The 21,883-nt window shown below is 37.5% G+C and overlaps 1 protein-coding gene across 2 annotated transcripts in view; it reads right to left on the minus strand.

Annotated features, from left to right (window-relative positions):
* The window catches only part of TFR2 (transferrin receptor 2), a 642,558-nt gene extending 621,859 nt beyond the window's left edge, over positions 1–20,699 (minus strand). The window contains exon 1 of one of the 2 annotated variants that reach the window (XM_044077345.1): positions 20,601–20,699. In XM_044077345.1, coding sequence (XP_043933280.1) covers positions 20,601–20,684 — 84 coding nt within the window. In that variant the 5' untranslated portion in view covers positions 20,685–20,699. The remainder of the gene's footprint in view (positions 1–20,600) is intronic. The other variant, XM_044077346.1, reaches the window with a different exon arrangement.
* Between the last annotated feature and the right edge of the window lie 1,184 nt (positions 20,700–21,883).

The following is a 21,883-nucleotide window of genomic DNA, read 5'->3' on the forward strand; positions in this document are numbered from 1 at the left end:
TGTGCTGGGTCAGCTCCTTTTTGGAATCTACTTTTTGGAAGTCAAGGCCAATGTTAATGGCCTTTGGCTGATCAGGTTTTCAGATGATTGCAAACTAGGAGCTGTCAAAGAATCCTCCCAATGCACTAACATCCTACAGGAAGGACTAACACAGACAATGACTGGTGCCAAAGGCACAACTTAAAATTCATAGGTGTTTACTAGGCTAAAGACCACAGGGGCCTTTTTAAACATAACCATGCATCCCATTGGCATGGAATCTCATTGCCAGGAAATGTGTAATAGTACCCTTTGGGAAGTCAGCCACCCTAGGAAATTACCTCTTCAATAATACATCCCTAAAAATAGAGCCAGTAGTAAGGGATTTGGCCATGCATGTAGATAGTAACCTGGTTTTTGGCCAAAAAGTGTCTAAGATAGTAAGGAAATAATTCTATGTTGTCAACTTATAAGCAAGGGCATGGGCTCTAAGTCCAGGGAAGTCATTGTTCCCCTGTATTTGGCCCTCATCAGACTCACCATTGAGTGCTGTGCCCTCTTCGGTATGTACCTGACCAGGCACATGTAACATCTGTAGCTTCCACCGAGGCTCCTCACAGAAGTATACAGTGAATAAACAGCATGTCCAGTGCAGGTCATCCCAAAGTCCTATCCCTATACCCTGTTTCCTACAGACTGTTGAGAGGTGATGTAGGCATGGCATGCAAGGCATCCTTAGATCCCACTCTGAAGGACCTTTTGCATATCTGGAAAATGAGTATCATCATAAATCCTTGATCTAGGGATATAAACTTTGCTTGTGACATAACTAGGACATATTGGAGGGACATATACATGACTCAGAGAATTCCCACTTCTCTGGAATAGGCTTCCAATCTATGTAAAGCAGATCTCAAAAGAAACCTGGACTAATGAGAAATCAGAACTACACCCCAGGTCTAGCATCTCTGTCTCTAATGGGTGCAGGCAGCCTGTAAATCTTCCCCTAGCTTACTTATAAATCACATAGCATCCCACGGGGTGTTCAGGGTGCATGGCATCCCACAAACTGTGCAGGCTCGGTTGACATGGCATCCCACAAGGTAAGCAGGTGCAGGAGGCGTGGAACCTTTGGTGCATGGAATCTCACAACACAAGGTGTGTAGGTTTGGGGAGCATGGTATCTCATAAGGTAAGCAAATTATCTCACAAGGTCAGTGAGTTCAGGAAGCATGGAATCTCATCAGGTGTGTAAGCATAGAAGGCATGACTTCTCAGAAGATGAGCAAACTCAGATGGCATGGCATTTCATAAGTTGCGCAGGCTTACGGATATTATATCTCATGAGGTGTGCACTCATGTCCATTGGATCTCCTGAGGTGTGCAGACTCACAGGCATTGTATTTCATGAGGTTTGCAGGCTCATGGTCATGGGATCTCATGTGCAGGCATAAGCCATTGCATATCATGAGGTGTGCACTCACAGCCATTGCATCTCATGAGGTGTACAGGCTCACAGGCATTACATCTCATGAGGTGTGCAGACTCATGGGCATGGTATCTCACAAGATGTAAAGGTTCAAGGGCATACCTCCCAACCATGCCACATTACTCAGTTTTTACCAAGTTTTGGGGTTCAAATGAAGGGGTGCCATGAGATCTGAGTGGCACAACTTCATTTCCAATTTTTTTCTTTTGTTTTTTAATTTCCACTCTGTTAGAGCTGACGTCATCACGTGCATGATGACATCAGCTCTGTCGGGGCTACCGGCCTGTCAGAATTAACTCAAGGAGCTCACGCATTTCTGGCTGGCCTGGCTGCTCAAATGCGAGCAGGTGCAGCAGAATGAAGAAGACTCTTGCAAATGCGAGCAACGGCAATTTCAGAAGGGTGGTGCAGGAACAGCGATGTCTTTGCAGCAGAATATGAAGACTAACTGAAGTAAGAAAACAAACTCCGCAGCAGAATGAAGGTGGGTGGGTGTGTGTGTGTGTGTGTGTGTGTGTGAAAATGCCTCCATTTAATACACCTGGTGGCTAGAGGTACTCGGTCTCAAACCCTGTACCTTGGGTACAGGGTAAAAAGAACCTAAAGTCCCTAGCCACCATCACTTCTGAGCATTGCTCAGGTTTTTTGTGCTAAGAGGTTGAGAGCTGTGGTGAGAAGTGAGAAATGAATTTACTAAATGATAGCCATTAAGTTTCAGTATTCCTATTTTTCAGGAAGCTGCTGATTTGGTGTAGTTGTAGTAGTATGTTGCTCTGACTGTAGTGCATTGGGTCCTGGGTGCAATACTTGCTAGTGAAATGCATGGTGGTAGTACAACATTTTATTCTAGCAACTTTACAAAATTATACAAGCAATGTTTAAAATGTGTCCCTGGTAAGTCCCTAGCCACCACCACTTGTGAGCTTTGTCCAGGTTTTTTGTGCTAAGAGTTGAGAACTTCGGTGAAAAGTAAGAACTGAATTTGTATTCCCCCATTATTGGCTTTGTTTGGCCAGGTTTTTTGTGCTAAGAGGTTGAGAGCTATGGTGAGAAGTGAGAACTGAATTTGTATTCCCTCATTATTGGTTTTGTCCACGTTTTTTGTGCTAAAAGGTTGGGAGCTATGGTGAGAAATGAGAAATTAATTCACTAAATGATAGCCATTAAGTTTCAGTCTTCCTACTTTTCAGGAAGCTGCTGATTTGGCATAGTGGTATGTTGCTCTGACCCTAGCGCATAGGGTCCTGGGTTCAAGACTTGCCAGTGAAATGCATGGTGGTAACACAACATTTTATTCTAGCGACTTTACAAAATTATACAAGCAATGTTTAAAATGTGTCCCTGGTTTTTAACCTTTTGTCCCCCCCCCAAAAAAAATGAAATTGAAATTAAGTGGGAGAAGCTGTGTACAAGATGCCTATGGCTTACACTACTGCAATTCTATTTATAGTGTGGGTGCGGAAGTAGACTTTTATGATGGAAATGTTCTGAATGGGGCAGTTTTGTCATTATTGGTTCATGCATTTTGTTTCATTGCCTACAGTACAGCCTACTGGAAAAATGTTCAAACAATAAATTTAAAATTCGCTCTGCCTAACAAGTGTGGTGTATTATAATATTTAATTATAATATAATTTAATAAAGTCAGGAAGGTGTATCAAAGGAAAGAACACATATATGTTTCTTGTTTTGTGTGCAAGGGGCCAATGATTTGAAAACAGCACAAAGGTAATCTTTATCCACCACTGGCCAGATGCATTTTCTGTGGATGTGGTGTGGGATTCAATGAATGTGAGTTTCAAGGGCAGAGAAATTTTAATGCCAAGTCTATTTTCATTGTGAGGCAGTATTGCTTTGTTTAGCAGATGTCTATTAGAGTTTTTGCATTGTGCTGTAAAATATAAAAATAAAATCCAAATAATCATTGTAGAAGTAAAGCAGTATGCAGACATTAGTGTTTATGGTAAATGGGGAGAAATAGCCAGGTAATGGGACATTGGAATGGCTGCAGGGGGACTCTGGTGCCATATTTTGGTTGTCTGTTTTTCAGTTTGCATTTGAAAGTTGGTATCCCACAATTCCATTGGGAGTGGGTGGGGTTATGTAATTATGTATGCAAATTCGATGTTAATCAGCATACAAATTTGTACCTATTTTTCATGGGGCTTGTCCAGATTTTTGATGTTTCCAGGTTGAGATGTATGTTCAAGGGGAATTTCATCTTGCAAGGTGTGCATGCTTAAGAAACATGCAGGTGTGCAAGCTGCAGATACATAGCATATAATAAGAAATTCAGATTAAGGGTCATGGCTTCTCACAAGTTTTGCTTGCAGAATAGACATGGCATCACAAGATGTGTAGGCTTAGAGGACATGGTATCTCACAAGGAGTGTAGTCTTAGGATATATGCTATCGCAAGGTATGCAAGCTCTGGAGGCATGGTATATTACATTCAAGATTAGGGGGCATGGCTTCTCACAAGGTGTGCAGGCAGAGGAGATATGGTGTGATGCCCGTGCCCTGGTTCAGCAATCATGGATCCTCAATCCTCACCACTAACACCATAGAGGGCATCTCATATATGAGGAAAGGATAACAAATACACACAGTAAAGTGCAATTTCCCTTAAGAGCACACAGAGATCACAGTCAGTCCGGGGCTGGTCGCTCCCTTGCTCTCCAGGTCCCCAATAAGACTCCCCACTGGCACAGCTATAGGGTCCAGATCTCAGCTTAGTGGGCAAGCTAAAACCTCTAGCAACCTCTCTGTCCAACCAGTGCTTCATGTGCCTGACCAAGTAGCTGAAGCAAACACACACACACACACACACACACACACACACACACACACACACACACACACACACATGCACTTTGAGAAGAGTTTATACAACCACACAGACACTCCTAGGGAAGGCTGGCACAGTTTCTCCAGCTGTGCCCCTTTCTCCCAGACTATATGGTAGTTCCACTTGCCACCACTCACTAATACTTATCAGCTACTCAAAGGCCCTTAAAAGGATGTCCAATTATTACTGTGCAATATTATTATCTAATTGGTAGTTGTGACTAAACAGTCAAGGCTTATAGAGAGTGACTTGGACAGTAAACTCTATAAATATGCAATGTACTCTAGAGCTTAAATTATCTCTACACAAAACAGCCACAATTGAAAGAGATTAAAAATATTTAATAATAAATAATTAAAAACACAAGACAATACTTTCTACTACACAATGTTAGTCAAGAGTTCAGAGATCACAGAGAAATACTTAAAATAACACATTAGTAAAGTTCCTAGCTATTTGTAAAAGAAAACACAAGTCTAAGATAACTTACATATGAGCAAGACAGTGCTGTGAGTTAGATGATCAAGACAAAAATGCTTAATGCCTTCTGATTCTCTCTATTTAAATTGCTAATGCAGTACTGATTCCCATTACATATTTTTTTACACTTTCCTGGTGTTCCCAGGCTGACATAAACTGCATTTACATTATTTTACACCTAGGCAAAAACCAGAGGAATAAAGGACATTCCACTGTAAATTCTGGTCATTAACTTTAACCTTAAAACAATAGGCAGGAAGCCTTCATTTAGCCCGTCCGGAGACAAATTGTAAACATCAAAGACAGTCATGAAATAATTTTAATTTCAAAGGACAGACAAGAAATGCTTGACTTAGCTTTCTTTATAGCAGAGGGCAATGTTGCTACATTGTTTTAAGTTCAACCTTTCACAGCATATTCCTTCATTTAAGAAAACAAGCCTGTATTTCAACATTCATATTTATAAAGGACAGAATTATATACCAAATTCTATTTGACTAGGCTGGCAGCCTTCACCCATCTCTACCAGTCTTCACATATGGCATCACAATCTGTGCAAAGTTAGAGGGCATGATATCTTCCAAGGATTACTATGCTTACAATCTTGAACACCTGGAACAGCAATTTTTTTTCACAGGGAAATAAATTTCTGGGCTGGTTCCAGGAGTTTGCCATTTCCTCCACTGTGGTGCTATCTCGGAGTTGGTATATTTAAGTAGGGGTGTGTGGGGGGCAAAGCCCCCCACATTATAAAATGTTTTAAGTTTTTTTTTTTTTTTTTTTTTGTGGACCAGCGATTTTTTTCCCTGTGAAAAAAATCGCTGTTCCAGGTGTTTGAGATTTTAAGCTTTCGCTTAAAAGGGGTCGATGAATTAGCATTCACTTTTCTAAGCATTCGCTAATTTAATATAGACCCGAATAGTCAATATTCGTACTGTGACATTACATGTAGGCATGCTGGAACCTTTTGTAAGTGTGCGTTTGTGAGTGGACATATCTATTGGTCCACGAAAAAGCTGTAAATCTGTATAAGTGTGTGTCTATGTGTGTGTTTATGCATGCACATGTGCATGCATATCTGTGTGTATTTGTCAATGTTTGGGTGATTGCAGTGCAGAAAAGAGTATAACAAAGCCATGTGTGTGTATGTGAGTAGGTGTGTAAGTGCATGGCTTTGTGAATGCGAGTGTCTGTAGATGCATGTTTCCAGCTGCAGGGATGTGTGTGTGTGTGTGTGTGTGTGTGTGTGTGTGTGTGTGTGTGTGTGTGTGTGTGTGTGTGTGTGTGTGTGTGTGTGTGTGTAAACTGAAAAGTATTCTTCCACAGTATGAATGTATGTTATGAAAAGGTATTTAGATATTTAATTACAGTGTTATCTTATCCAGTAAAGATGCATACTACAGAATTATGAAATGCCATACATGTGCTCAGTCTGGAAGTTTCCTTGTTTCCTGATTAATTCTAATTAAAGGTTTGTGACATCTGGAATGGTAGGCACTGGATAGGATAGGTGGGAGGAGGGCTGACTCGTCTGCATTAGCCAATTAGCACCAGCAGTAAGAATTTCTCTCTGAATACTTGCAGATGTGTCTTTTTATGTTTTCATATGGTCAGAGCAGCTTTTGGTGTGTAAGCAGTGTTTTTCTTAGTTTTTTCATTCATCTATTGATATGTATATACTTTGATCTGGATAAAACTAATAAGTACTATAGGAAGAGTATCATGTTGATTTGTTGATAGAATGTAGTTTGCATTTCTAAATATTTGGTTAGTTTATTGATTTCCTCACTGAATGAATGAGGTTGCCTGACTGTTTTGTATTTTTTATATTATATTAGCTCATATTTTTGTTTTCAAGTTTGGTTTATTGTTTTGCGGTATTATTTAGTTGAGCTATATATTTATGTGTGGGTGTTTTATGTTTAGTTTAATGCTTTTTAAAGACTACTGGAGAAGTCATACTCAACTTACATATTTATTTTGATGATATAGTTAATCTATACATATTTTTATATATATAGACTTTTGACACTGTGTACAAGATTTCTGTTTTTCTTCCACCCCATATCTGGGCTCCAAAGTTAAAATATGTATATATATATATATATATATATATATATATATATATATATATATATGTGTGTGTGTGTGTGTGTGTGTGTGTGTGCGCGTATGTGTATGGATTCCATTGGTTTGCTTGACAGGAAGTTTGGTCAACATCTGTTTAATCAATTGCATTTTGATCAAGTAAACAGATAGTCGACAGGTGTGCAAGATCGATAATCCTCAGGTAGGGAAATATTCCCTTTCCCTGATGATTTTTCGATCTTAGAGTTATTATATATAATTAGCAGGGTGTGAGGTCACATAACAGAATCTTGCTTTTGTTATTTTTTTTAATTGATATTTTCATGCACTGAGAAGCAACCTTGATGTATCTGTAGTAGGAAGTTGACGTTTCCATTTCGATCTAGAGTGGTTTACCTTTAGGATGTTGACATCTGTATTATTCGACCAACTGAAGGTAAACCATATATATATATATATATATATATATATATATATATATATACACACACACACACACGCACACACACACACACACATATATATATATATATATATATATATATCACGTGAAACGTACATTTTTTTATGTGGGGAAAATGTTAAGAAAATTATCTAAAAGAATTTATGAACATTTTACATCTATTAAAAAGAAAGATTTTAGTAATTCCTTAGTGAAACATGCTTCAGTCTGTAAAGATTTCAGAAAATATCAATTCTTTGTATTAGATTATGTTAACATTTATGAGCTAGATGGAGATTATAAAGTAAGCTTGTATTGTAAGGAGGCTGAATGGAAAATTAGATTGGCAGCTGATAAGGAACCAGATCTAAATGAATCTATCAACATTAAATGTTTTTTAATGGCACAAAGGTTGTGAAACTGCACATATATTTAAATTTTTAAAAAGATTTTTTAGAGCCATTCATGATTTGTAATTGTTTTTGTATATCTATCTATCTATCTATCTGTTTGTCTATCTATCTTTGCTGAAAAAAAAGTTGTTATATTCATTACGTAGGTTTGGTATCATTTTTATATTGTATATGGTATATTAACCTTAACCCCTTGTAATATACAACTTGCATCTTGTTAATTTTTATTCATTGCAGTGACTTATATTTACCAACTCTGGGATCACAGAACAGTGGGGAAATGGTAAATTCTTCAGTTCCCTGCTCTACCTTGATCTTGCACAGAAGAAAACAGTACATGAGATCAACTGATTTATGATCAGCTGTACTGGCTTTTTTATCTTCGACAATTTGAACTGTCGACCAATTGTCAGCAACACTTATATGTGTATATGTGCGTATATATAAAGCACATTACACAACTTCTACAAGCTATTATTAATGAATTAATCTTCGATAACTTGATAATAGTACAAAATTGTAACATTCACAAACACCCTTGATAATTAAATCATCAAACTTGATCAACAAAACCATTCAGCAACATTTAATGTTATAATCAATATTAACAAAACAAAACTAATTGGTGTCATCATTAATAAACACTTGAAATTTGATCAACACATCCTTCAAATAACCAATAAAACTCATCAAAAATTGTGATCATTATATAGGAGCTCATCACTGTGCTGTGCTTAAAATCTTACCAAGACAACACTGATATAGATTGTATTTTATATAGCATATATCATGGACAGAAGTAGGTTAAAAAATAAAAAATACAGCTGGATGCACAAGTCTCAGGATAAAAAAAAGTACCCAATCCTGGTCAACTTGGTCGACTTCTTTGAGTCAGTCACCAAAGTTGTGGATGAAGTATTAACATCTTTATACAAAGATTTAGCCTTGAGTAAGAACTATTGAAATACATATCCTGAACAGACACCAACCTGGTTAACAACAGGAAGAATGATACTCCTCCTTAACATTGAACCTGCAAGCTATCATAAAAACTATAAACCAATAACTTGTCTTCTGATGATGTACAGACTGTATACTGGAATTGATGGCGACAGAATTTATAGTTGTTTAGAGGAAAACTCAGTCATGGCAATAGAACAAAAGGGGATCAAAAGAAGGTTATAAGGAGCAAAGGATGGTTTGTTGTTAAATAAAGTCAGAATGGAGAAATGTACAATAGGGAACAATCTAAGTAAGGCATGGATAGACTACAGCAAATCATTTGACAGCATCTTACATTCATGGATAAAGGAATACTTACAGATGTATAACACACACCCTACATTGATCAATAACATTTCAGTGACGTGAAACAGTGGCAAACCAGTTTGCAGCTAAGCCATGATAAAGGACAAATTATTATTCCAGGGATAAAAATTCGGAGGGGATATCCCAGCGTGATTCTTTGTCACTGCTGCTCATTTGTCTTGCCCTTAACCCATTAAGCTGTCTAAAATTCGGAGGGGATATCCTAGCGTGACTGTTTGCCACTGCTGCTCATTTGTCTTGCCCTTAACCCATTAAGCTGTCTACTCAGTAGAATGGGTCATAGTTACGATCTGGCTCCCAGAAAACAAAATGTAAAGTCTTTTCATCTTCTTTTTGTGGATGATTTAAAACTGTTTAGTTCATCAGATAATGAGCTGAAAGAACAATGGCAAGTGGTGAAAACTTTCTCAGGTGATATCAGAATGTTATTTGGTCTTGATAAATGTGAAAAAGCAACATTTAAAGCAGGAAAGTTGCAGCACCAAAAAAATATCAGTCTGGGACAGGAATGTGATACATATTTGTGAACTGGTGAAGGATCAACAATAAACATGAACAAATGCGAACAAAACCTAGTAAGGAATATTTTAGAAGAGTAAAATGAATACTAAAAACAGCCCTGACATCTAGGAACAAAGTCCAAGCTATAAAGCAATTTGCTTTTCCTGTTCTAACTTATAATTTCGGGATGATTGACTGGCCCCAAAAGGTATTGGATCACTTGGACAAGCAAACAAGAAAAATGGTTCATGCTTATCATAAGATATATAAAAATCAGTGTATACTAAGATTATATACTCCTCTTTCTGAAGGAGGTATGAGCATCCTCAAAACAGATTACATATATAGATCTGCAATTGTAGGAATCAATAGATATCTGCTGACCTCACCAGATCCAAACATAATGAAAGTTGTAGAACAAATCTAAGATGACTTCCTTGCTTAATTTAGCAGAAGCATTACGGTGTCAAGTGGGAATGGAAATCATATCAGAAGTAGACAAAAATCAGGCAACAACTGAATGTGCCAAAAAATAAAAGAAAGAATAGAAGGAGAAGCATCAGTTGAAAAGGCAAGAAATGTGGAAAAGGTATAAATCTAGTTGCAAGTACATAAAACTCCTGCATCAACCCCATGTTGGTAAGAATTTAATGCAGGAATGGTTAAGGAGAGGTAAATTTAAACCAAAAGATGAAAAGTTAATATTGGCGGCCCAGGATAGTGGACTACGTACATGCTGGTTTACAAAGTCCATTGAACATGTGGGAAAACAGACAAATGTAGGTTCTGTAAAACAGAATACAGAAAACAGTCACACATCTTGTTGCTGGGTGTGATACACCAATGGCAGAAGATCTGTAAATTGAAAGTTATAATAATGTGGCAAGACTGCTGCATTGGAGATCATGCAAACATTACAGTATTGAAGTAGCTAAGAAGCATTGGAAACATGAGCCACAAAGTATTACAGAGAATGATGAAATTTATATTACATGGGATTTCTCATTAACAACAGTTCAAAAAATAGATGTGAGAAACACAGATATAGTTGTCCATGAAAAGAAGACAAAAGTAGCATTGATCATTGAAATTGCTACACCCAGTGATTACAGTGTCTTACATACAGAGAGACACAAAGTCATAAAATACCAGGATTTGCAGGCAGAAATGAGAGCAATGTGGAAGAAGGATACCTAAACAGGTCTAGCAGTAGTAGGAACAATGGGTATTATGAAAAAGAATTTACAGTCTTATTTAGACATGTTACCGATACATGTCATTTCGTATGAATTGCTGGAAACATCAGCCCTAGGCACATTGCAGGTGCTGTGAAGAGCACTTTTGGCTAACATCAAAGACTGAAACAGTATTAATTTTGGAAACTTTAATCATAGTTTGATTTAGGAATGGCATCCATTCCTATCATGGTATTAGAAACTCAAAAGACTTGGAGAAAGCTGAAAAAATATTGCAGCTGCCTACCTACTTTCATCTCTTGTCTACATGTATCCAGTCTTTACAAACCTTGTCTCTGATCAGTTACAAAACTTGAGCAATGCTATAACATAGTGGCTAAATGTGCAGCAAATCTACCTAGCTCTTTACTGTCAATCCATCTACAACCCCTGTTTCCCCTTTTGACAAATGGGGTCAGGGTGTCACTTCAATAGTGATAATCATCTAGAACCAAGGTTTACACTACTGGGTGGCTAGCCCTGCCACAGTAATTCTTCTGTACAACATACTCGCATGCACTGTCATACCTATGGCCAATTTAGAGTGTCCAATCCACCTAATGTATGTCTTTGGACTGTGGGAGGAAACCCACATGAACACAGGGAGGAGATGCAGACTCCACACAAAATGCTCTCCAGCTGAGAATCGAACTGGGGAACCTCTTGCTGTGAGGCAACAATCCTATCCACTGTGTCACTGTGTCGTCCAGAGTTTATCACTGTACTGCTCATAAACTTACTTTTAAACTGGTTTGAGCTGCACCATGTTTTTACTTACCCAGAAATATTAACTACATACAGAATACTCAGTTCCTGAAACAAACGCCCTAGTCTTTCATATATTTTCCTGCCATATTCCTCAAGTAGAGTAATTTGATTTTCAGATAAATCACTTCTTACTGTTCCTAAATCCAAAAGTACTGCTAGTAACAGTCTTTACTCTAGTTGCATTTCAAAAAAATGGATCAGTACATTTGTATCCATTTAGACAAATTGAATCGATTACTCTACTTAAATCTAAAAGAAAACAACTCCTAGCAGATATATGGTCTTGCACTTGTTTATTACTTGGCTGAAACTATTCCACCCATTTTTTTCTGATCTATAATGCAATTACTTAATTACATTTACCCATGATAATGTAATAATGTTACTTACTGAAAACGAATACTACTTTCCTAAACTTTTTTCTTTCCTAGGACTTTTCTTTCTTCTTTTCTTTACTACCTGTACTGTACTACTGTAGCTTACTTTCACTTTCCCATTTATCTCCTATTTGTCCTTATTCGCTTAATCTGTTAACTTTGCCCATCTATTTATTGCAGTGTATATGTTTTAAGTTACTGTTTTCATATTCAAATCTATTTTGTCTATAGTATATGTTAATAGTATTAACTTATCCTTTTATGTTTTTATTGTAACTTTTGTAACTGTATTTTGTTTATAATTTGGTGATTTTCTCCCAAGCCTCTGCTGAAAAGTGGCTTTGCTGCCAAATCGGACTATCCTGGTAAACAAATGCAAAATAAATAAATAAAATATGCATAAATATATATGTGTGTGTGTGTGTGTGTGTGTGTGTACATATGTATAGAGACACTTCCAAGCATTTATATGAAACATACCCAGATGAGAGAGCACCTGTTGAAATTGCTTACAGTTTCAGTTCAGTGCAACCCATCTATATCTCCATTTTTATGTGTTGTATTCCCTCATCATGTCCTTATGCCTCCACTGACCTCTACTGAGAACATCGTCTCCGCTGGCCTCTGGTTAAATCCCTTTCCCTCCATCCTATGGATCTATCTGGAAGCTCTTCTCTGGATTGCTTTCTAAATCCTGTTGTCCTTTTCCACATATAGCTCCTAAACTGCACATAGTACTCAACATATAGCCTGATAGCTCAGAAAAACCTGGATGATTTACTTCTTAATTTATTTTTAGGTTTATTCTTTAGACGATACACTGCAGAATTGTTTCTGTTTGCCCTCTATGCCCAGATCCTTTTTCTGCTCTGATGCTATCAGTCCCTCTCCCACGAGGTAATACTTCATTCCACGAGTATTTTGTGCCCAAGTGTAGTATTCCACATTTGTCTACAGTGAATCTCAGATGTTATCTTTCTGCCCCCTTGGTCAGCCAAGTGAGTCTATGGAGCTGGAATTGAGTTATACAAGCTATTTAAACAGCTGTTAAAAGATCACTGATGCTCTTAGTGAAATGTAAGCATGTGTCAAGTATAATCTTTCAGTTAATGGACTGCATGTGCTTTTAACACCTTGATTTTGTTTATGATGTGTGAACTGTTTTATCAGTTCTTTATATGAAATTAGAGAATGGGCAAACTATACATCAACAGCCTGATTGGAGAATGAACGTTCTCCAGCAGGGCATTAATGTACAAGTAATGGCACCTGACAAATGAGACTGCCGCTTCATGCAGCATTTAAAGCTGCCGTGGAACTCGGACTGCAAAAAAAACAAACAGCCACCATTAATTTATGCTCACTAAGCAGCAGTTCTGCAAGCATAACATGTAAAACAAAAATAAAAAAAGAGAGACTGTGTGTGTGTGTGTGTGTGTGTGTGTGTGTGTGTGTGTGTGTGTGTGTGTGTGTGTGTGTGTGTAGGTGTGTGTGTGAGAGAGAGAGATTGAGAGAGTGTGAGAGAAAGAGAGTGGTCTTGTGTGACTGAATGCGTGTGTGAAAGCAGAGGTATGTGTGTGTGTGTGTGTGTGTGTGTGTGTGTGTGTGTGTGTGTGTGTGTGTGTGTGTGTGTGTGTGTGTAGGTGTGTGTGTGAGAGAGAGAGAGATTGAGAGAGTGTGAGAGAAAGCGAGAGTGGTCTTGTGTGACTGAATGCGTGTGTGTGAAAGCAGAGGTATGTGTGTGTGTGTGTGTGTGTGTGTGTGTGTGTGTGTGTGTGTGTGTGTGTGTGTGTGTGTGTGTGTGTGAGAGAGAGAGAGAGATTGAGAGAGTGTGAGAGAAAGCGAGAGTGGTCTTGTGTGACTGAATGCGTGTGTGTGAAAGCAGAGGTATGTGTGTGTGTGTGTGTGTGTGTGGGTGTGTGTGTGAGAGAGAGAGAGTGAAGAGTGAGAGCGATCTTGTGTGACTGAATGCGTGCATGAAAGCAGTGGAGAGACTGTGAGAGATTGAGAAAGGATGAAACCGATCTTGTGTGAGTGAATGTGTGTATGATAGCAGAGGAGACTGTGTGTGTGTGTGTGTGTGTGTGTGTGTGTGTGTGTGTGTGTGTCTGTGAGACACAGAAAAACTCAGCAGTTTTTACAGAGATTTAACACTGGTTCTGACCTATGTCATGCTAAGCAATCGTTGCAGCAATTGCCCACAGCTGTGCCTTCATTTTTTTTGTCTTTGCCGGTGCGTACTTATACCAATACTCATTCCAGTTAGTTAATGCCACCTTTGACTCTAGAGTAATTAGCACAGGCAGAATAAAGTAACCAGAAATGATTGTACAGCTGGAGAAATACAAGATATCAAAGTAGATTATGGCAGGTCAGTCCACAACGCTGTACAAACATCAACATTTCTGGCATCCTATACTGCTGACCTTAGAGTCAAACTTTAACCAGAACCTCCCCCGAGAAAAGCAAACAGGAATACATCAAAGAAACAGAACATACTCTATACAAACTTAACCAGTTAGAAGCCGCAACAATTTTTTTTAACCTAGTGTGTTCACACTTGATCATTATTGCTACCTGTTACAGAAGTGGTGGACATCACCTAATATCTGAGTTTCTGTTCACCCTGTCTTACTTTCTTTGACATTGTAGGACTGGGGGGTGAGGGCATGCAGTAAATCCAAGCCATAAGATGAATAATTTCCTGGGGATTCAAATTTTGTTGTCTACCTAGACATTTCAACACTACAGACGTCCTGAAAACACTAATCTGTAAAACAAAGCAGGTCACCCCTACCTTTTTCCCAAGAGGACTAATGTCCAAGAAGAAGGTGAGCTCTGAATAATTTAAATAGCAAAAGACTATACGTGTAATTGCTATTTTTAAAGATGTTGTTGGGATGTCTGGGATTTACACCAATCCCAACAAAGCCTCAAGAAAAACTGATAACCTCCAAGGAGAATCTGTTTTTTATTTTTTTTCTATCCTGTCTTTCCAGTGAACAGGAGTGATTCTAGTCACTTAGAAACTCATTTAACTATCCCAGTTCTGCGACTAAACTCAAGTTGTCAAATGCAAGATAATATAAGTAAGCATTTTAACTGCTTTAAATTCGTCACTGATTATTCATGTGGTCACAAGCCCAAAAGTATTTGATTTAGTTGCTGCATTTTCATCCGTAGATAAATGCAACATGAGTGCTTGACCGCAGTGTTATCGAAAGTTAGCAGATGAATTCATTTATTTGTTTCCCAGAAAGTAAAGTAAGCCTACTTGGACACCCACGTTTTTTTTGCTTCACTCAGCCCTAAATGGCAAGGGTAAATACAGCATATATGAAAAATATTAGAGTAGCTACTTATGTGGAAGAAAACCAGAGTATCTAGAGAAAACCCTTACAGACACATGGAAATACAGCACAGACAATGACCAGAGACTAGGACTCTGGAAATGTGAACCAGAACCCTTAACCTATAAGGTACAGACTACATTGCACAGAGATCTCAGTACAAGTAATATGTAAAATCATTTATATGTAAGTATAATATATAAAAATTCATTCTGATTGTAATTGATGTGCAGATTGAGCAGTGTCGCCACACTTTAGAATATAATTATTTATGCAAATGCAACAAATGAAAGCTTCCGAATTAAGCTCTGTAGGCTCTCTGTTGTGGGTGTGGCTGGAAAATTGTTGTCATGTGTTTTGACAACATGCTATCAGCTGGGTCTGCTACATCTGAAAGTAGTCTGAAGAGATGATGTACAATGCAGCCAAAGCACGTGCCAGAAACTATTTTTCTTTTTTCGATTTTTTTTTTTTTTATACAAGAGTGCTTCAGAGCCTGTAGTATGCCATAACTATAAGGTGCAAAGGATAACAGCTGGAAGGTTTAATGTGAAGTTGGTATCATCTTTCCTGGTACTTGTACTTTTGAAGTAGTCCTTAAGAGACAGCAAGTTTTAGTAGCCATTGTAAAGTGTGTTCTTGCTGACAAGTGATATGAAATCAGGCCACTGTACATTGTGACAGTCACATGAGCAGTGATATGAAAAGTACTGTCTTTGCATCATCACATAGCCTTATAGATCTGATATGTCTCACAGGAGTTGCATGGAGGCAGTCACACCTAACCTAATAAATATTGGCATAAATCATGTAAAAGACTAGTGTTTAACCTCTCATACATCCGGGCTACCTAGATAAAAGAGACTCAGATGGCATACACTGAAATGCCTGACTAATAAAAAGTTCTCAGTAGACCTACATGAGCAATGAAAAGGTTTCAGAGAGCCCGTACAGGAAAGAAAATGGTCCAGTAGGCTTACATGGGCAATAAAAAGGTTCCAATGGGTCTTCGTAATTGATACAATTTTTAATAAGGATGCACGTTTCATATTCTGCTGTTGCTTTGTTCTGTGTGTGTGTGTGTGTGTGTGTGTGTGTGTGTGCGCGCGCACATTTTACTTTTGTTACATTGTATGCTGAAGCTCTTCACATGCTGCTGAATACTTGAAGAGATTACAATTACCAGAGTTAAAAGAAGTCTTGTATTACTAATAACATAATCCTTCACAGTATAGCTACTTGTTAACAAATTCCCTAAACCATGTGCCCAACAATGTGCAGATCAAAGCTTTACTCCTTAATGCAGTCATGAGTGTCGGGGCTGAATCTGTCCTGTTCAAGCTACGTTCTGTCTGTGTCAAATTACAGATCTGCTAATAAATTCATTCACCATTGTATGAAGTGTTAATGTTTATGTGATTGTGAACTTTGTCCTAAAGAAATCTTAATGTCCATCAACACTTCATATTTTGTTTTAGAGTTGTAGAGTTATATTAAACCTATAAGTCTGAATAAAACTGCATTTTTTTCCATATTTTGGCCCTTTTTATGTCAGTCCCCATTGACCTGATTCACAGCTCACATTATCTGCAGATATGCTTCCTCACTTTCTACGCACACATTGCACACCTTCTGTATATTCTGGCAAGACAGCCAAGCATGTCCCCGATTCTGCTCCTGTCTCCCTTATATGATACAGATTCCTCAGTTACCATTGCTCTTCACCTCCTCATTGCCATCCTCTGGAAAACTTATAACAGCTGATTAGAAATTCTTGAACCAACTCATCAGATCTTCAAAGATCTTAGTATTTACTTACACGGTTCTATTGGCATACTCTGTTATGCGTTTTGAAAGCTAAAATTAACAAAGGTAGCATGCGTTTTGAAAGCTAAAATTAACAAAGGTAGCATATTTCTGCAGCTTAGTACGAATGGCCTTTTCTAATTATTATAGATGGATGGTAATATATTGTTTATCTCCCCAAGGTCTGCGTGTGACTAAAAAAGTTACTGTGATCATATCAATCTGGATAACAAATGTTACGTATGTATAAATAAATAAATGCACACATACATACACAAGACAAGATGAATAAATATTTTCTTTACTTTCTGTTTTGTCTTCATACATTAAATTACTCCTTTCTCTCTTAATTTAACAGGCTATACCCATACATCTGGAAAGAGACATATTATATTTATGTATCATGTAAAATAATTTTATTATGGCATGAAAGTACACAACTTTCATCTACACTCTCAGAATACTTTCTGTGTGGATTGGGCTTTATTTTCTTTTTTCCTGCTCACAGCTTCCCAACCTCTCCTCATTCACTGGGCCTAATGGATCTAACGTAGACTTCCCTGGGCTCTACCCAGTGTGCGTCCTTGGCCAGCGAGGAGATCGAGGGCACTATTGTAGCATCATACTGCTTCCATAGAGTGTGCCCTAACCCCTGTCATTCCACAGTCGATACCTTTGGGAGATCTATGCGAGCTTCCACACATTCCTAACAGGCATACCACTTATGCAACACAGAACTTGTCAGCCTCTTAACACTGCTTATTGCAGTGAGCCTTGGCTGCCTCCTTCCCCCAATGATGGCTGAGCCAATATTTGCTGCTCACTGTCAGCACTTGTGCTGCTAATTGAGTATGGGTCAGCTGGGATGCAATAAATGCTTTATCCCACTGTGTCTAGGGACCTCCAGACTCTAGTCAGCCATGAGTGCATAGAAGTTCATTTTATGTCACAAAGATGGACATTATTTTTTTAAGTGTTCAGTGTGTCTTGAAGTGTATTGCCACAGTTCATACATGCATCATGGCATTTGGTAGATTATGGGTCATCTTGCATTGTCCACAAAACATTCTTATTCCATTGGTCCATTTTTTTTTAAATAAAATGCTTTGTAAAAATGTTATTAATCAATGGGTCACAAAAATCTACTATGTTGCTTGTTGATGCTAGGCTAGACCTATCATGGAGGTGTATCCACAAGCTTTAATTGATGCATTCCATTCAATATATGCCCAGTATTAATCCATTAAATTCTGTAGATACATTCCCACAGTAATAATCCATTACATGTTGTGGATACATTCCCACAGTAGTAATTCATTATATGCTACCTTTCAACTGCACAGATTTTTGCAGAATGTCCAGATTTTTGCCTAATATTTTTAGGCCGTTTTTCATAAAATTGTGGTTTCCTGGCAAATTAGTGGCAAATCATGAGAAGTTAGAAAGTAATGACAGACATTTTAGTTTTGGAATTCATGCCCTTCAGAAAATTCATGCTAATGCAGATCCTGTTATTTTATCAATTTTCTAACTTTGTAAGAGCAAAATTTAAAAATTCTCCCTATTTTTGGGCCTTTGTCCCACTTATACTTATGGCTTTGCCCAGATTTCTTGCTTTAAGAGGTTGAGAGGTATGATTCCCACAGTAGCCTTACCACAGTAGTAATCCATCCATTAAATTCTGTGGATGGCTTCCCTCAATAGCCCTACACTGATTTTACCCTGGAATAAGTTCTGCTGACATCAGCACAGGGAAAATGCTTTTTTACAAAGATTTTATTAATGTTAGGAGGGAAACTACATCACATGTCATGGTGCAAAATTAAGTGACAGACCTGTGTCAAAAACACTTAGTATTTTTAAAACTTAGGAAAAAAATAATTGCTAATACTTATTTAAGAAATTTAGTTGAAGAGAATGAGGGTGGTATTCATACTTCAGCAGTGAAGCAGATAAGCGTCTGGTACCCCCTGCCCAATGCTCATCTCATTGTCTCAGCCAGTCTTTGACCACTTACCAGTTAGTGTTGAATTAAAAGACCTTTTCCCCACCAAGATGGAACAGTAAGTCTGTGTGACACATAGTAGGAATCATGCAAGAATAGTCTGTGAATCATAAAGCAGCTATTAGGAAGACGAATCTTTGTGTTCATAATAAAAAAAGCATTTTTAGCTTAAATGAGGATGGAACCAACTATACTAGCCAGGAATGAAAAAAAATGTTTCTGAGACTTCAAAGTATAGTGATAAGGACTTGTTGACATTATCTTCACATTTTATCAGCATGCCCGAGTCATCTAACCAATCTGTAGCTGTGCTGAGTGACAGGTGTTTTTGTCAATACCGCTCAGTCTTTTTAAGGCATAAAAACATTGCTTAGGGCAGCTTGTATGGAGCAGCTCAAGAATGCCAGAACTAAACTACAGTAAAAAAAAAGTTGCATTGGAGAATGTGTGTATCCATGTGTTGGGGGTTATGCTACAGTAGCAAAGGCTACAGTTCCTGATGCAATGATGGGGTACACACAATGAGCCAAGGGAATTTTCCCATTATAGTCTCTGTTTGTGTTACTTCTGCAGTTATCTTGTCTTCACCATTCACAAATGTCACGCATGATGGTATAATTTACAAAAACAGGTCTACCTTAAACATGTCCTCTACTTAAAACACACACAAAAAAAAAATTAGTTAATTCTGAAACATCATAATCTCCCTTTGTCTTTGTTGCTTGTTGTTTATACCACAAAAATTAAAACAGAAAAGAAACAATGATTACACAAACAATGCTCAGTCAGGCAAAATTAGTTTAAAGTTCGGTAGTGGACATGTTAAATATCAAGATATTTTAAACAGTATATGAAGGCAAACTGAAAACTTTGTAACACCTGTATAAACCGTAACCTCATTTACTTGTCTAAGTACGAAGTCCACTCTTTGGGGGTAAAAACAGCCTAGAAACTAGAATTCTTGACTCAGTTTTACAGTCACACTTCAACTTTGTGTGTTCTATTAAAATGCAGTTCTGTGACCCTGATGAGAGAAGCCAAGTATACAGTTTAATGGAAGTATATATGCTGCATTCATATGAAAAAAAGTTACTTCTGAAAGTTTTTATGGGGTGGGGAATACATAAAGCAAACAGTATTTATTTTAAAAAGTTTAATAAACTGAAATATAAAACTCAAATAATCTATAGTATGATAAAGTTAAAAAGTAACAGACCATCAAATAACTTCAGTCATGACAGTATGTGGATAAACTGATTAAGATAAAATAAACATTTAATTTACTGACATAAATGTTTAAGAAGAAGAATCAGTAATATTATCCTCTAACCTTTGCATACTAGATTTTCTTGAATTTATTTTTTCTGAAATGTGTGACCTGGAAAATATCATGTCAACATAATTGATAAAAAAAATGGCTCCTTAATTTAAACTAGTTCTAGATACTTTAACATCTAGCATTAATAAATTAACACTTTGGAGATACATACCAGTAAAGTTGCAAGTGTCAGGAAGCAGGAATATCCAGAGAATAAAACTGAGAACTGATCACACTGTTCGTGATCAGTGACCATTTTCCTTTAAACTGTGCTCTTGGCTTTAGGAACAGCCCACCTTCCACCTATCCTATCCAGAGCCTACCATTCCAGACGTCACAAACCTTTAATCAGAATTAGTCAATAAACAAGAAAACTTCCAGACTGAGCACATGTACAGCATTTCATAATTCTGTAGTGTGCATCTTTATTGAATAAGATAACACTGTAAATAAATATCTAAATACCTTTTCATAACATACATTAATACTGTGGAAGAATAATTTTCAATTTGCACACACACACACTTTGTGATGTCGGTGATTCAACAGGTTGCATACTGCTTAGGTCTGTAAAGATAAGTGTGGTGACAGAACCTTCAGGCACTGGATTCTTATCACTTGTATTTATATTTGAGTACTAGCTTTATAGTGTTGCATTTACCAGATAATGCTGATGTCCTATTTGTCTGATCTTGGAGTAATCCATGCGGTCAGGTAAATTTAAAGATACAATAGCACACACACACACACACACACACACACATATATATATATATATATATATATATATATATAGTTACTTGAAAACAGAAATCCTGCAGTGCATATGGCAAATACTTCGCTAAGTGGAAAACTTGCAGTTTTGGTGCAATGGTCAGTGATATTTAGAGATGCATGCGACAGGTGAGAAAGAGTTTATTAAAAGAGTATATGTTAATTTATTTGAGGGTGGAGGTTAGATTGCATAATGGTGGTGTGAAATTTATATGCAAGGGAAGACCGAGACTTGAATAGGGTGCAGAAGGATGGAGAAAAGTGGTATATATTCATTCTAGAGAGTAAGCTGTGTTTGAAAGTTTGTGTAAGAATGGAGGAAAGAAGAGCAAAAGGTGAAATATAATGAAGAGATAAATGAAGAGAAGATGTAGCAGGGGGCACAGAGAGAGTATAGGGACAGGAACAAATGTAAGTGAGGAAGGTGTGAGAGTCTGAGCTAATATTGTGTAAAATAAGTCAGTGGGTTTGTGTAGAACAGCACAGGAGAATTAGTGCAGGCAGAAGGAGCTTTATTTATGCTATCCAGGAGATACACATGAACAAAGCCATGACTCAGACAAGTGGAGTTACTGAGTTACAACACATCAGATGCGCTGATGAAGTCTGTATGTTTACTGTTGGATGAAAGCACTTAACATTAAAAAATTGTTTTTACAATTTTACTGACAAGTGGAATCT

This window comes from Protopterus annectens, chromosome 7.part0 (genome assembly GCF_019279795.1).
Source record: "Protopterus annectens isolate FY-2018-M chromosome 7.part0, PAN1.0, whole genome shotgun sequence".
Lineage (NCBI taxonomy): Eukaryota > Metazoa > Chordata > Ceratodontiformes > Protopteridae > Protopterus > Protopterus annectens.